Source organism: Microcaecilia unicolor, chromosome 4, assembly GCF_901765095.1.
Source record: "Microcaecilia unicolor chromosome 4, aMicUni1.1, whole genome shotgun sequence".
In the NCBI taxonomy this organism is placed as follows: domain Eukaryota; kingdom Metazoa; phylum Chordata; class Amphibia; order Gymnophiona; family Siphonopidae; genus Microcaecilia; species Microcaecilia unicolor.
Genome location: NC_044034.1, coordinates 98,013,220 through 98,030,011, shown reverse-complemented (window position 1 = coordinate 98,030,011; position 16,792 = coordinate 98,013,220). Strand labels below are relative to the sequence as shown.

Here is a 16,792-nt window from a genome sequence, read left to right as displayed (position 1 = left end):
CAGAAAGCTGGGAAATGCTAACAGGCAGCAGTTCAAGAAAGTATTAAGCAGCTGTGTTTAAGAAAACAGACTCAGAGCTTTGTTCTCTACAAGCAGCAAAAAATGTAACTTCAAGGCAGTGACTAGCAAAACCAGTCTTGCTAAAAGCATACCAGTTATTTTTCCCTGTGAATTTTCTCTCTCAAAAGCCAGGAGTTACTGGACACAGATGTCATTTCAGGAAGAAAAGGCATCAGCTATAATTATACAGCTGTTCACTGTGAACAGAGTGCTAAGACACCTCAGCTGCTGAACTAGCCAACATACAAAAAACTGGGGTGATCAAATTAAACGGAGGGGAAAGATATACAGAAATACAACGAAACAGAATAGTATAACATCCTCAGAAAAAAAAAAATACTTGTCGGTCAATATTCAGCCTGCAGGAAGAATGATCCCTGGATAATCAATGCTGGGCCATGTCTGGACATCCGCATTGAATATCCAGGGCTAATTTGGTATGTGCTAGCAGCTGGCAGATATTTAGCCGGGATCTGAGTAAGAACATCTAGCCAGGTTCACTCCCCCACCCCGATTCAGATTCTGATCACCTGGGGACAAGTGACCTAGCCACAAATAGCACACTTGTAGCAAAGATCTTTCCAGAACCACGGAAAGGGCCGGAGATCTTTGGTATACACTATAGCTTTTTCTAAAGTACTGCTCGTCTAGGAAAAGGGTGAGGAAAGACTATGTAATACAGCAAACTTCAATAAATGGCTCAAAACCTTATGGCTGTTGATGTGTTATGAAGGGCAGTAGTGGTGTTTAGATGCATCTCCAGTAAAAGTAAGATCAAAACTGGGTGGACTTCTACAGTCTGTATCCCATAAATGGCAAAGACAGATCAGAATTATGTATGCATATTTTATATAACATTCATATTATGCGCTATGAGTGTGGGTGCTGTGTTCCTTAATGGAGGAGAGGAAGACATCTTATGGTTGAAATGCGTAGAGATCAACCACCGAGGTGGCAGAACAAGATCCACTACAAATGTAACAAGTCAGAGGAGCAGCATGATCAACAGAACTCTTCCAAAGAGTTCTGTTGATCCTGAAATAAGCGAGTAACATTTTTTTTTTGGTTCGTTGGATGAATTATATATTGATAATGAACGTTAGTTATTATGCTGCAGCCATAATAATAAAGCAAACACCCACAGAAGGTGAGCTCTCCACAAGGAAACCAACGAAAGGAAAAACACACAGTGGATCCAAAAAAGTCCTCTCACAATGAGTGTCTTCCTGAACAAGGTCTTTATTAATAGTAGCAGAATTGACCCGACACGCGACGTGTTTCGGTCGTGAGGCCTGCGTCAGGGGTCTATAAAACAATATACATAGAGATGCATCAAAATACAAATGTAGTAAAAACAACAATGAAAATAAAAATAAAAAATGAAAATTAAAAATTAAAAATAAAAACAGACATATATGTGTATGAAACATTAAAACATGAAAATATAAAAGGAATGTATAAATGTAAATTTAGATCAATGAGAAAATACACTTATCAACACAGAGATAATGAGGAGAGATAATAAAATACACAACATTGTATGATACCATAATGAAGAACATACCTAGTATATCTGTAGATAAAAGTACCTCGTAGGTCAAGTAAAGATACAGCACTTAGATTGCTAAAAACGGTATCTATAATAAATATGTAAGGCAATAAAATCAGTAAATGAATGCACACTGTGCATACAATCATATATGACAGGATACAATGATAATGATTACAAATATAGTAATAAGAAGAGCAGAGAACAGGAGTATGAACAGGGATCTCAAAACAAAATCATACATGAAATGATGAAAAATATATCATGAATAATGGAGAACACCTATGTGTAAAAAGGCAAAATCAAAAGTTAAAAATATTTTGAAATGAAGGCAGAACTGTGGAAATCCGCAAAAAAAAAAAAATATATATTAATTATAATGCAGCAAATGACAAAGATTGTCTAAATGCCTGACAAATTAATACTGATAAAACGAGAAACAAACCCAGAAAAAATACCTAAAAAAAATGACACTTGAAATAATGATGAAATATAAAGCTGACAAACAAAATCAAAATCAAATTTAAATGAGTAATATGTGGCATATACTAAGCAGGACCTATGAAATCCCACATTAAACTGCAAGGAAACACAACGTGGTAAAAGGGAAATACCCTATATGTCATATATATAGACCCTAGCGAATATATGATTAAGAAATAAACGGAACTACATGTTAACAGGGGTACTAATACATGTAAACTCGTATGTTACATTGAACGGTACTAAGATCACGATGAATACAAAACAAAACAAAAGACAAGAAATATATGTATAACGCTGTGCCGGAATGAGTGGTGACGTCACTTCCCTCGGAATGAGTAAAAAGCAAGACAGATAAAAAACGAACGAGTTATAAGATAAAAATGAGGGTATGGGGCACAGTATGAGCTGTTACACAGGACGACGTGGCAGTCGGATTACCGAAAAAAATGGAGCCTTAGAAGCGCCTAAAACAAATGATAAATGCTAGAGGAAATGCTGCATATATGTGAAGGCATATGCAAAACTTAATGTCCTCCCAACATAAATAATGGTTTGTGTGAGGACTGAATAAAAGCTGGCTAAATACAAAACAATCAATTCAAAGTACTCACGATTGTGCTGTGCAGCTGAGTCATACGCGATGAATGGCAAAAAAGTTAAAGTCTCACGAGGGAAAGATTTATACCGGAAGTAGAGACGACATCACTTCCCCAGTGGATGAAGGAGTGTCGTTGCTAAGGTGATATGACGCCTAAACTTGGGATCGGCACTAAAAAGAATAAACTGGTGAGAATACTCCATTCCCCAAGAATGAATTAAAAATGTGGGGCATTAAAACCGCTGCTTCAAAAAGCTGACATCGTTAAAAACCAGAATTAGAATATATGAAACACATAAATGTGATCCCATGTATAATTCAAACTGAATTTTTTCTGGGTTTGTTTCTCGTTTTATCAGTATTAATTTGTCAGGCATTTAGACAATCTTTGTCATTTGCTGCATTATAATTAATATATATATTTTTTTTTTTGCGGATTGCCACAATTCTGCCTTCATTTCAAAATATTTTTAACTTTTGATTTTGCCTTTTTACACATAGGTGTTCTCCATTATTCATGATATATTTTTCATCATTTCATGTATGATTTTGTTTTGAGATCCCTGTTCATACTCCTGTTCTCTGCTCTTCTTATTACTATATTTGTAATCATTATCATTGTATCCTGTCATATATGATTGTATGCACAGTGTGCATTCATTTACTGATTTTATTGCCTTACATATTTATTATAGATACCGTTTTTAGCAATCTAAGTGCTGTATCTTTACTTGACCTACGAGGTACTTTTATCTACAGATATACTAGGTATGTTCTTCATTATGGTATCATACAATGTTGTGTATTTTATTATCTCTCCTCATTATCTCTGTGTTGATAAGTGTATTTTCTCATTGATCTAAATTTACATTTATACATTCCTTTTATATTTTCATGTTTTAATGTTTCATACACATATATGTCTATGTTTTTATTTTTAATTTTTTATTTTTATTTTCATTGTTGTTTTTATTACATTTGTATTTTGATGCATCTCTATGTATATTGTTTTATAGACCCCTGACGCAGGCCTCACGGCCGAAACACGTCACGTGTCGGGTCAATTCTGCTACTATTAATAAAGACCTTGTTCAGGAAGACACTCATTGTGAGAGGACTTTTTTGGATCCACTGTGTGTTTTTCCTTTCGCCATAATAATAAAGCCACTCATTGCGCTATTGATAGGCTGTTATGAAAACTTACCTTTATGTGGTATTGTGTTTCAAGATTGAATCACATACAACTGCCCATATGTGGTTGGCACGGTGGTGAACTGCCAGCTGTCCTGTTCGTCATACTTGTTTAATCATAAGAGTGTAATCTGCATGGAGTGATGGGTGAAGCGCTGGTCACCTTGTTGAACACACTAGATGGATCATGTAGGTCTTTATTTGCCATCATTTACTATGTTATACTGTGTTCCCACACTGAACCGAAAGCCAGTCTTTCCACAAAGCACATGCTTTAAAACTTCCAATGTGACTACGACAGATCTAGTTTATCACCAATTCAGCAAGGGTTTACTTCTATTCAGACAATCCCCAGAACCATATAAAACAAATTATTTCATCTTTGGGCATAGGACTATTTTCAGCTCATTTTGACTGCTCATACAAACTAACCATAAACATCACATCCACCACTTACCCTCTGGTTCACTCTCACTATCTGAGATGTCTCCGTAACTGGTCACAAGTGCACTGAGACCCGATGTAACCTGCTTTGGAATGACGACAAAGTGTGACTTCCCCTTCACCGCAGCGGTCTCGTCCATGTCTGAATCTGCAAGGAGAACCAAGATCTTTTAGCAGCTCCAGGATAGCAGGCCAGCTCTAACAGTAGCTTTGTCATATGTCAACTTACTAAATTAACAAGGCCCAATTTGAGGCTAAGATTATTCATCAGCAGGCATGACTTATAAGATACACAGTCCTTTACCTCTGTGGCATTAAAACCAAAAAGAGACCTGGAAAAATAGAAAGAAAAACCACCTCTCCCTTCTCCGTATTGGGCAAAGTTTCATGGTAGAAATGGGAAACAGTAATACCCTCTCTACCAACCAAAACTTATTTTCAGGTCTAAGTAGCCTTCCCCAAATGACCTCACAGAGTAGATCCAATTGTGACATCATAGTTGTCACAGACCAATGGCATGAGACACAGTCCATAGGAAATCATTTGTTGAGATTAAACACATTGCTACTAGGGAGTTCACAGGAGCAGCCTGAAGAGTGTTTAGAAACTGATGCCTTAGTGGGAATATTTTTGACACCTTAGGTAAGTAATACTAGCTATTCTGAGTATTTCTAAGGGCTGCACAGAGGAAATACAGATGTGACACGTACTTTCATTTTCTTCAGGACATGCGCACAATAAGGGATCCTTACTGCAGAATCTTTGTGTGTATCTGTTTGGCAGCCTTCCCCTGATTAGCATGCAAGTTCTGTGTGCTTTAAATTTACATCTTAATTTACTGTATCGCTGAGGAATATCTTTTCGTTAAACTCACAGTAGCAGCTGTGCATGGTTCGATTGTATGGCTTTCTCTATCAGCCCCAGTATACTTTTATTGTGGGGCAGCAGCTTAACCTGAAAGAGCCCCAGAGAAGGATGGACATCAAGGACCCAAGATAGCCTCAGATGCTGCAAATCTTCCTTTCCACTCTCATCGTGCCTCAAGGGCTAAAAATAGACAAAAAGTTACAAGCCCAGCTAATATGGGGACTGGTACACTGTCTAGCCTATGCACATGGGCAACTAGAAGAAGATTTAAAAAGGGTATGAGGGGAAATCCCTACTTTTTGTCAGTACAAATATTCTAGGGTTCCGAGCAAAATGGCAGTACTTGCAGATTCCGGTCAAGGCCTGTTGCACTAGTTTTCCCATTGGTCTGGAACCCTCAGGTATTCTCCATCCCATCACTAGAAGCAAACCAATGAATCTCACATCAACAGTTTCCAGCAGAAGCACCACGTAACCTTATATAATCTCCCTTACGATCCTCCTCTGCCTTTTGTTTGCTGCTGCTGCCACAGCCACGGTGAAGACAAGCAGCTGACCAGTGCAGGAGCTTCAGTCTGTCTAAAATGAGTGTGCCAGTAGGAGGGGGAGAGGACAGGGAGCCAAGATGGGCAATGCAGAGTACAGGGGAGGCGGAAAGAGATGGGGCAAAGCTGGATGCGGTGAAGAGGGAGAGAGTAATGCGTTAATTGCTTTAAAATTTTGAATGCAAGTTAAACATTTAATGTATTAATCGCATTATTGTGTTAAATGTGCAGCCCTAATTTAACTACTTCCAAGGTGGAAAACCACAGAAGACGGGCCTCTTTCAACAGACAGGAGACTCTGGAACAAGATATCATGGGATGTGAGTGAAAGGGAGAAGATTTAGGAGTAATCTAAAGAATTATGTCTTTTAAAGACAGGGTAGTAAAAGCATGGAACAGCCTCTCAGTATAGGTGAGATGACAAAAACACCATTCCGTATGAGGAAAGGTTAAAGAAGTTAGGGCTCTTCAGCTTGGAAAAGAGACAGCTAAGGTGGATATGATTGAGGTCTATAAAATCCTGAGTGGTGTAGAATGGGTGAAAGTGAATTGATTTTTCACTCTTTCAAAAAGGACAAAGACTAGAAGACACTCAATGAAATTACATGGAGATACTTTTAAAACAAATAGGAGGAAATATTTTTTTACTGCAGGAGGATGTGTGGTAAAGGCAGTTAATGTATCTGGGTTTAAAAATGGTTTGGACAAGTTCCTAGAGGAAAAATCCATAGTCTGTGATAGACATGGAGGAAGCCACGGCTTGCCCTGGGTTTGGTAGCCAGGTACTTGTGATCTGCCACTGCTGAAAGCATGATACTGGGCTACATGGATCACTGGTCTGACCCAATGTGGCTATGCTTATGTTTTTATTTGAATTTAAGAGAGCATGCAGCAAGCATAAATAAAGGATTCTAGAGCAAAGCAGTTTTGGATGGGCAGACTGGATAGGTCTCTCCATATATCAAAAAGACAAATCGCACCACAGTGGCCCATACCCTGTACACTGGTGAAGCCAAAAGGAGTTACACCAGTTCCAATTAATTCAGAATGAACGGCTGATAAAAGGGCTACAAGCAGCACGACCACATCACATTCTTCCTGAAAAAAGCTGCACTGGCTACTAGTACCTTAACAGAGCCAAATTTAAAACTCTGATTTTCAAGGTTCTCAGACAAAAAGGACCACAGTACCTAAAGAATGAATTAGCCCTCTACATGCCTTTGCAGCCTCTAATGTCCTCTCAAGGTGCATCACTATTTGTGCCTGTCATGAAACGCCTAGCCACCCACCTGGGGTTACCTCATGGTCACTTAAGAGGGTCTCTATCCCTAGCAAAGCTCAGGTCCGCCTGCACCTGCCGCTTGTGCTCTACACTACCCTCCTCCCACCGACTGGGTCACAACTGCCTCTGGGTGAGTCTCCCACTCTCAAATTATCCCCAGTGATTTCTAGGTTACTGGGGGTCACACTCCCAGTGGTCCCACAGTTCCCAGAAAGCACTCACAGACCCAACACACAAACCACCAGGATTCTTTATTAGTCCACAGGCAGAACAAACAAACAATTGTGTTATTCACAGTGGACAAAAATGTGCAATTGGCAAACAATAACGTAACTGAAATATGGATCAATTATAACACTAACTAAACATCAATATCAGTACCTGGGAAGATTAGGACATATAGCTGTTCACAGAACTTCAGGAAAGAGATCCCTCTCTCTCTCCTCCTGGGCTGAAACTGAAGCAACAGCCAGCATCTGCTGAGTAATTTCAAAACTCCAGGCCAATCAGAGCCCAGAACAGTCAAGTTTCAAATAAAAACTGGTTACATCACTACAGGCACTTCCTATTATCAGTGTGCCAAATAAAAAAAAGAGAAGTCAGTCCTCTCTAACAGCTTTAAGCATAAACATGCACCATCTTCTGGCTAAACAGGAGAAATACACTTCAGCCATAATCAATGCAGGAAAGTATCCAATACTTTTTCAGGCTTAAAACACTGTTTCTTCACAGTACTCCCAAAAGATTTTGCATGATGTGAAACTTTCCAATGAGCCTTTTCAGAAGTAGCCCCCAACTCTGGAACTCCCTCTGAGAGGGGATAGGCCTAACTCAAGACTACTTTTTCAAGAAGCAGATGAAAGCCTGGCTCTTCCCCCAAGCAACCGACTATCCACTGACTCGGCAGAATGAAGGACTAGCCTAATGGTTAGCACAGAGGGCTGAAAACAGAGGGAACTCAGTTTGATTTCTAATGCAGTTCCTTGTGACCTCCATTGCCCCAGGTAAAAAAAACTTAGATTGTGAACCCATTGTGGAGAGAAAAAGCACCTGTATGTAATATGTAAATTGTTTTGGTTGTACCACAGAAAAATGGTATATCAAGACGCTAGCAAACATAATTCACTACTACTGCTATCTGGGTCATACTTTTAATTCTGAATGGACTTTGAATTCTCACCTAGTCACTTATCTAAAGTAAAAGCCAAACACTGCAAAGAGGGATGGATGTTTTCCTGATCCACAGGTTATCTGTCTTTCAGGGGTTAAGATTCAATCTATTCTTCTGCATCCATGGTGTAATTTTAAAGAAACAATTCTTCTATCTAGGATTTCTTGTCCAATTGGGCTCCACTTACAGTTGTAAATCATCTGTATACATTTAGAATTTAATCCCCTCTATTCGAACTCCTAAGTGAAGTGAGATATTAGGAAAGCTTGAAGAACCCTGTGAAACTCCGCAAGATAAAATTCGGGATGATGACAAATCTTCATTAAAAAGAACCCTTTGAGAGTAGTCTGATAGAAAATTTAAACTATTTCAAAGCCCTTGACACTACCATGAACCCAGGCGCACTAATAAGATCCAGCTAGCCACGGCATCAAAGGCAGCTGTTGAATCTAATAGAACTATACCAGATACTCTGCCACTGTTTAAGTTATGATGTAAGCCATGAAGCAGCTTTTGACAATGCAAGCTGTTACATCACTGTCAGTTGGACGTTTGGCATGGCTTCAGGTCAAATTATTGGCATCTAAAAAGGCCTGTAGTTGCCAAGAAACAGCATGCTCTAACAGCATCCCTAGAAACAGAAGGCATGAAATTGTTCTTTAACTATAGTCTAACCAAGTCTAAAACTTTTTTTTTTAATTAATGGACAAAGAATTGCTTCTTTCAGCTTGTAAGGGGGAGGGGAAAGACTATTACAGAAGCATTTACCACTGAAGCTTCTTTTATCATCTAGATCAGGAGGTCTCAACCCAGTCTTTGGGACACAACACCCAGTCAGGTGGGTTTTCAGGACATCCACAATGAATATGCATGAGATAAATTTGCATGTGCTAACTCCATTGTATGTAAATCTAAAGAAACATTATGCCAAAAACTTCAAAAATTGGTTTTGGCTTCATCAAGAGATTCATCTCTCACTTGTATGGCACAAAGACTTTGGAATTTGCTGCCAGCTGACACTTGTGCTGAGCCCTCTCTTATGAAATTTAAAACTTTAGTGAAAACTTGGCTTTTGTAGACTTGCTGGATTTGTCATTTTAGATTTTGTTTGATTGGTTGGTGTTAATCTTTTTCTCTTTCCTGGCCCCCTCTTGTGTTCTGCAATATTGTTTCATTAGGTTTATTATTGTCGTGCGATTACATCCCCATCCTATATTTTACATTTTGAGAGTTTAAATGTGTGTTTATTGTGTTGATTGTTATTTGTTTAGTCATTACATTTTAATATGTACACCGCCATGATGGAATTCAAATGGCAGTATATTAAATTTCCAAAAATACATAAAATTTGATTCATATATGTGTACACAACATGAAAGTTCTTGGCAATATAAGAATTAAATTTCATCTCAGTGTTGGTGTATGTTTAACTGTATGGGGAAGAGGAGGGAAATGGGAGAAACTTTTTAAATAAGTGAACAAAACAGAAGTGATCTAGAATTGAAAGAGTAAACTTATGCAGGTGACAAATCAGCCATTCTTACAGATTCAAAATCATTATCTACAAAGTTCCACTATACTTTGACTTACCAGCATCACTATCCGCCAAAATGCTAAGTGGATCCACATCCTTCACACAGGCTTTTTTCATGGCTTCAGGCAGTGTTTCAGGGGCCTTGCTCCGCACAGGGGCTTCTGTACCTGCGGTTGCATTGCAATCTTTTGCAGTTTCTTTATTTTGTCTAAAATTATTGTTAAAGTTACATCTGCGTTTTTTCCAGAAACTTCTTGGCCGTTTACTGTTTTCTTCTCTTCGGCTGCCTTTCTGCATCCCCTTCATTTCTTCTCTTCGGTTGCCTTTCTGCATCCCCTTCATTTTGCTACAGTGAAAGAATGTAAACTTATATTATAAAAAAGGAAACACAGACAGAAAATATTGTGCAACAATTTTTTTGTTTTGTTTCAGCAAAACTGCGTCAGATAATAAAGTTTTCCAAAAAGTAATAACTAAATTGCTACAAGAGAGTGTAAACCCGGAATGGACATATCCACTTCATTGTAGGACAAACCTGTGGAATAGCAGCCAAATGTTGGACTTCTTTAATGTTTGATGGAATAACATAAAAATCAAGGTGTGATGGTCCATTCTTTAAAATTACAGTCAGATTTCACAAAGAGTTGAGTGAATATTTCCCCAATAGTTTCCTTCTCTGGTACAGAAATTTTCATATGCCTATACCAACATTTGTTATGTGAGTTTCCGCAGAATACACAAACACTAAAGATTGTTTTTTACATATCAGAAATCAGGAAGAGTCACCTGGTGATCACAAGCACTAATTAATGGTAGGACAGGTTTAAAAATGCTTGATAATATCAGAATGTGCTCTGACCTCCCTGAGATTAGCTGAACTAATGTGAGCAGGTCCATTTCCCTAACGGAAAACTAGTTTCATCCAGAAGTAGGAGGAGACTACTTTCCAGGGTGTGCATATCCGTGGTCAGTAGATATCAATGATCGTAATGTTACACTGGGGACACCTCTTGAAGCCACTGGGGGTCTTCTTTTGAGACACATCATTCAAGAAAATGGCTCCAGCAAATCAAACGATAGTGAAAAGTTTTCCAGCTGGGAGCTGAAGGCCTGTACGTGGCTTGCACCAAGCTAATGATACCTACACCTGCAAAAGTAAACCATGTGACAGGATTTACAGATGAAGGGGGAAAAAAAAAAAAAAAAAAAAAAAGAGTGAAAATTGCACAATTTGGTGCCAAAGCAACTGTGATACAAAAAAGGGTCTGAACAATTTTGCAGAAACGTTAAGACGGAGGAGATCCAATACAACAGAGGCAGACAGAGACAGGTGTATGCAATGAACCTACTCAAAGGCTTGTGAAAAGGTTGCTGGGATAGTGGTTCCCATGGCAGTTTCTGTAGGTGAAGACATCCATATGTGAGGATTTAGAAGTGCTGCTTGTCCTCAGTGTATAACCATCATTTCCTTTTATACTCAGTTTTGGTGTCAAGATTTATATACTAGTTTCAGTGACCACATATAGGCGATAAACTATTAGTTAGATAACATTTACGTTATCACTCAAATAATTATACAACTGAAAGTAAAACTAAACTGTTTAAGCATTTCTCGACACAGCTATTTCCAGTTAATTATCACCCTTGTTAGAAATCATAGCTATTTTTCCTTATACCATCTAACTCTATATAAATATTCTGAGCAAAGTAATGAATCTGTATGTATGCCAGTCCAGTGTTAGCACTGTGCAGTGCAATGCAAAAGGACCTGTGTGTGATCTGTAGCTCAGGTCTTCCACTCTCCAGGCTGACCAGTTATGGGATGCTGTTAAGACAGTATTATCTCTAAAGGGAAAGAAATCAATCACTGTGCAATGGCGACACTTACAGGCCATAGTGAGGGCCACTGCAAGTCCTAGAAGTAGCTCTGTTGAATGGCTTTAAATTGATGACTTTCACTGTAATAAATGGACTAAAGTTTAAGTTGGGAGTATAAAAAGGAGACAGAAAATCCCTAGAAGTTTCAAATGAAGGCACATATTAAACCTTCCCCACTCTGGTTCTGACTAAGCAAGACCCAAAAGGAGCAAGAAGAAACTGCAGGTCAAACATGAAAAAAACTACATCCTTACAGAATAAAAGCTTATCCTGTAAAGTAGCCAATTCATAATATGGAAGAACTGTGACCTAAAGCCAGTTTTGAAAGACCTTAATATATTTGGGAGTATTTTACTATCCTTTCAAATATATGGCAGAGGCCCCTAAACTGCAACTCTTGAAGCAAGATTTTCTGGCCCTCCATACTTTTCATACCCCCAGATTTTGCCCATGAAGCAAAATGTTCTTGCCTTCTTTTGTGCTCCATCTTGCTTCTCTCTCATCCTCCCTCCTGCAGCTTAGGGATTTCATCCAGCAGACTGAGTGGTCCAGCTTCAGACTCAATGTTCCTTCCCTCTCTATCCCTTCCACTGCTCTGACCCTTCCCCTCATCCATCTTCCATTACTCCAGGGAACAGATTCAGGGGAAGCAGGGGATAAGGTTAGCTGCCACACCTCTGGTAACCCTGTCTCCTTCCTTCCCCAGCATCTGAAATCAATAAATGGCTCAGACATCATCCCTCTTATTTACTTTCTCCCCTACATCAGAAAACTCTTCTTCAAAGGGGAAGCCTTGCCTTTATCCAGCCCTCTAGTTAATTTGAAACATCCAATGTGGCTCTTCACCTAAAATTTTGGTTTCTAAAACTAACATCTAACTTAACTTGGGATGGTAATTCTTTAGTTTTTGCCTTGCAAGCGTCTTTGAACACTTATCTCCTGTAACTGCCCCCACCTACAATTTTAATTATCTTCTCTACCCAGCAACAAACTGGAACTTGGCACCCAGACATTCTGAAACTGGCCAGTAGGTGCCACTATAATGCTTTGGCTGGGACTCCCTCCCACCCCAGTACCTGCAATGTATACACAGCATCCACAGCTCCTATCTGTCCGAGAAGCAGAAGCCACTGGCAAGTCCAATGATAGAATAATTTAACAAGTAAAGCATCAGCATGCAATTTGCTCAGTGAACAGAGCTTCTTCTTCCACTTGATCTCCGAGAAGACTCTCTGGTTTTGCTGCCATGGTTCAAACCATGGAGCCCACATAACCAACATTCCTCCAGTTAGAAGATCAAGGCAGATTTTATAGCTTCTGCAGTGGGTCCTGGAATTACTGATGCTCATGCGTCTACAAGAGACTAAAATGGTAAGTTCAGGCTTTTGTGTCATTTCCCTGGATACATACCCAAACTGAGGTGTCGTCAGCACATCTCCCCTCTGCTGTTTTGTTTTTTCTAGAATTTTCTTTTGTTGGGTTTTTGCCAGTGTTGGATAGTTTCTAAAAACAGAGAAGCACAAAATGATTGAAGGGAACAGAGAAACAGAAAATGACAGCAGATAAAGACCATTCAGCCCATGCAGTCTTCCCATCCATATCAACTACTAAACTCTACAACACTTTCCTCTTGCTTAGAGATCCTCAATGTTTGTCTCATGCTTTTCTGAATTCAGATGCAGTCTTCATCTACATACCTCCACTGGGAGGCCACTCCATGAACCAATCACCCTTTCCCCAGCTATTGAGATGGCCCAAAACAGCAACTCGCTTGTTTCTGGGTTCCACTGCCTTAGCCTTTAAACGCAGAAAAAAAAAACATTAATAAACTTACCTTTGAAAGTTCTCTATTTTACACATGGAAAAGACCTTCTTTATAAGTACCCTGCAGTACACGCACATATAAGTATGCAGTGGGCACTTATATGTGCACCATATGAAGGCATTTCCAGGAATATAGTTTCGGTGGAACAAGGGCAGAGTGGCAATGTGAATTTTATAAATACGCAAATACACACACACACACACACAGAGTAATTCTATACCAGGGCACCTATTTGATAAAGGAAAGTAGGTGCCTTTTTTTAAAAATAGAATTATAGTGCAAATAGCTGAAACACACACATAACATTAAGGCACAGTCACTTGTACTAGTCCTGTGGCTGGCGTAAATGCTCACACCTAAATGTTGGCACATACGAACAGTGTTGATAATGCAATTTGATATGTCCACTGCTTTTGATTTGGTTGATCACAATATTTTGTTAGCACTGTTGGATTTTTATGGAATAAGTGATGTTGTTCTTAGATGGATGGAAGGGTTTCTTAAGTTTCGATCTTATCAGGTAAAGGAAATGGATGATTTTTTTCCCTATTGGATTACAGATTGGGGAGTTCCACAGGGATCCCCCGCTTTCTCCCATTCATTTTAATGTCTTGATGTCCCAGTTAGCTGTCCTCTTTGATACAAATAGTTTTAACACACATATACAGTGGGGGAAATAAGTATTTGATCCCTTGCTGATTTTGTAAGTTTGCCCACTGACAAAGACATGAGCAGCCCATAATTGAAGGGTAGGTTATTGGTAACAGTGAGAGATAGCACATCACAAATTAAATCCGGAAAATCACATTGTGGAAAGTATATGAATTTATTTGCATTCTGCAGAGGGAAATAAGTATTTAATCCCTCTGGCAAACAAGACCTAATACTTGGTGGCAAAACCCTTGTTGGCAAGCACAGCGGTCAGACGTCTTCTGTAGTTGATGATGAGGTTTGCACACATGTCAGGAGGAATTTTGGTCCACTCCTCTTTGCAGATCATCTCTAAATCATTAAGAGTTCTGGGCTGTCGCTTGGCAACTCGCAGCTTCAGCTCCCTCCATAAGTTTTCAATGGGATTAAGGTCTGGTGACTGGCTAGGCCACTCCATGACCCTAATGTGCTTCTTCCTGAGCCACTCCTTTGTTGCCTTGGCTGTATGTTTTGGGTCATTGTCGTGCTGGAAGACCCAGCCACGACCCATTTTTAAGGCCCTGGCGGAGGGAAGGAGGTTGTCACTCAGAATTGTACGATACATGGCCCCATCCATTCTCCCATTGATGCGGTGAAGTAGTCCTGTGCCCTTAGCAGAGAAACACCCCCAAAACATAACATTTCCACCTCCATGCTTGACAGTGGGGACGGTGTTCTTTGGGTCATAGGCAGCATTTCTCTTCCTCCAAACACGGCGAGTTGAGTTCATGCCAAAGAGCTCAATTTTTGTCTCATCTGACCACAGCACCTTCTCCCAATCACTCTCGGCATCATCCAGGTGTTCACTGGCAAACTTCAGACGGGCCGTCACATGTGCCTTCCGGAGCAGGGGGACCTTGCGGGCACTGCAGGATTGCAATCCGTTATGTCGTAATGTGTTACCAATGGTTTTCGTGGTGACAGTGGTCCCAGCTGCCTTGAGATCATTGACAAGTTCCCCCCTTGTAGTTGTAGGCTGATTTCTAACCTTCCTCATGATCAAGGATACCCCACGAGGTGAGATTTTGCGTGGAGCCCCAGATCTTTGTCGATTGACAGTCATTTTGTACTTCTTCCATTTTCTTACTATGGCACCAACAGTTGTCTCCTTCTCGCCCAGCGTCTTACTGATGGTTTTGTAGCCCATTCCAGCCTTGTGCAGGTGTATGATCTTGTCCCTGACATCCTTAGACAGCTCCTTGCTCTTGGCCATTTTGTAGAGGTTAGAGTCTGACTGATTCACTGAGTCTGTGGACAGGTGTCTTTCATACAGGTGACCATTGCCGACAGCTGTCTGTCATGCAGGTAACGAGTTGATTTGGAGCATCTACCTGGTCTGTAGGGGCCAGATCTCTTACTGGTTGGTGGGGGATCAAATACTTATTTCCCTCTGCAGAATGCAAATAAATTCATATACTTTCCACAATGTGATTTTCCGGATTTAATTTGTGATGTGCTATCTCTCACTGTTACCAATAACCTACCCTTCAATTATGGGCTGCTCATGTCTTTGTCAGTGGGCAAACTTACAAAATCAGCAAGGGATCAAATACTTATTTCCCCCACTGTATATGAAAACGATGCTACAGTAGTGATTCTATTTTCAAGTTCCCTATCAGAAATCAATAATAGGATTGAGTATGGTTTTAGAATTGTAAATGAATGGATCTCTGTGTTGAGTTTAAAACAAAATAATGAAAAAAACTAAATTTTTAGTTTTAAGAACTCAATATAAACCTTTTGGAGAATCAGTTCTTATTGCCAATAATATTACATTCCAATTGGAAAAACAAAGATTTTGGGGGTACCGTATTTTTCGGACTATAAGACGCACTTTTTTCCCCCAAAATTTGGGAGGAAAATGGGGGGTGCGTCTTATAGTCCGAAGGTAGCGTTTTTGGACCTCCGTTCCGTACTTACAGGATTCCATGTTCCCTGGTGGTCTAGTGACGTCGGGGCAGGAAAGAGCCCCCTCTTTCCTGCCCATCGCGCTGCTCTCCGTGCTTCTCAATGCTTTCTGATGGTCTCGGCGATATTCAAAATGGCCACCGAGATTCTCGGCGGCCATTTTGAATCTCGCCGAGACCGTCAGAAAGCATTGAGAAGCACGGAGAGCAGCGCGATGGGCAGGAAAGAGGGGGCTCTTTCCTGCCCCGACGTCACTAGACCACCAGGGAACATAGAATCCTGTAAATACGGGACGGAGGTCCAAAACCCGGACAAGACGCACCGGAGCACCTAGGTTTTAGAGGAGGGAAAGAGGAAAATTTTTTTTCCTCTTTCCCTCCTCTAAAACCTAGGTGCGTCTTATGGTCCGGTGCGTCTTATAGTCCGAAAAATACGGTAATTTTTGAAGAATATTTATCCTTCAAACTCCACGTGAACCAAATTTTAAAGAACAGATTTTATAATATGAAAAGATTGAGGAGATTGAGATCTTATTTGAATTTCAATACTTTTAGACTTTTGGTAAAGTCTTTAATTTTACCTCAAATAGACTACTGCAATGCAATATTATTAGCCTTGTCAGAAGGCTTGTGGAAAAAACTCCAGACACTTCAAAACACAGCAGTCAGATTGATCTGTAGTAGTTCTCATTATGAATCGGCTGCTCCACTTTTACGAAAATTGCATTGTTGCCTGTGAGGGTGCGAGCTGTGTTTAAATTGTGT

The 16,792-nt window shown here is 39.9% G+C and overlaps 1 protein-coding gene across 1 annotated transcript in view; it reads right to left on the bottom strand.

Moving 5' to 3' along the window:
• Positions 1 to 16,792, bottom strand: part of NUFIP1 (nuclear FMR1 interacting protein 1) — a 93,069-nt gene that overhangs the window by 48,164 nt on the left and 28,113 nt on the right. Inside the window, exons 6-8 of the mRNA XM_030200523.1 lie at positions 13,016 to 13,108; positions 9,784 to 10,073; positions 4,342 to 4,476 (exon numbers count right to left, since the gene is read on the bottom strand). Of these exons, the coding sequence (XP_030056383.1) occupies positions 4,342 to 4,476; positions 9,784 to 10,073; positions 13,016 to 13,108 (518 nt within the window). The remainder of the gene's footprint in view (positions 1 to 4,341; positions 4,477 to 9,783; positions 10,074 to 13,015; positions 13,109 to 16,792) is intronic.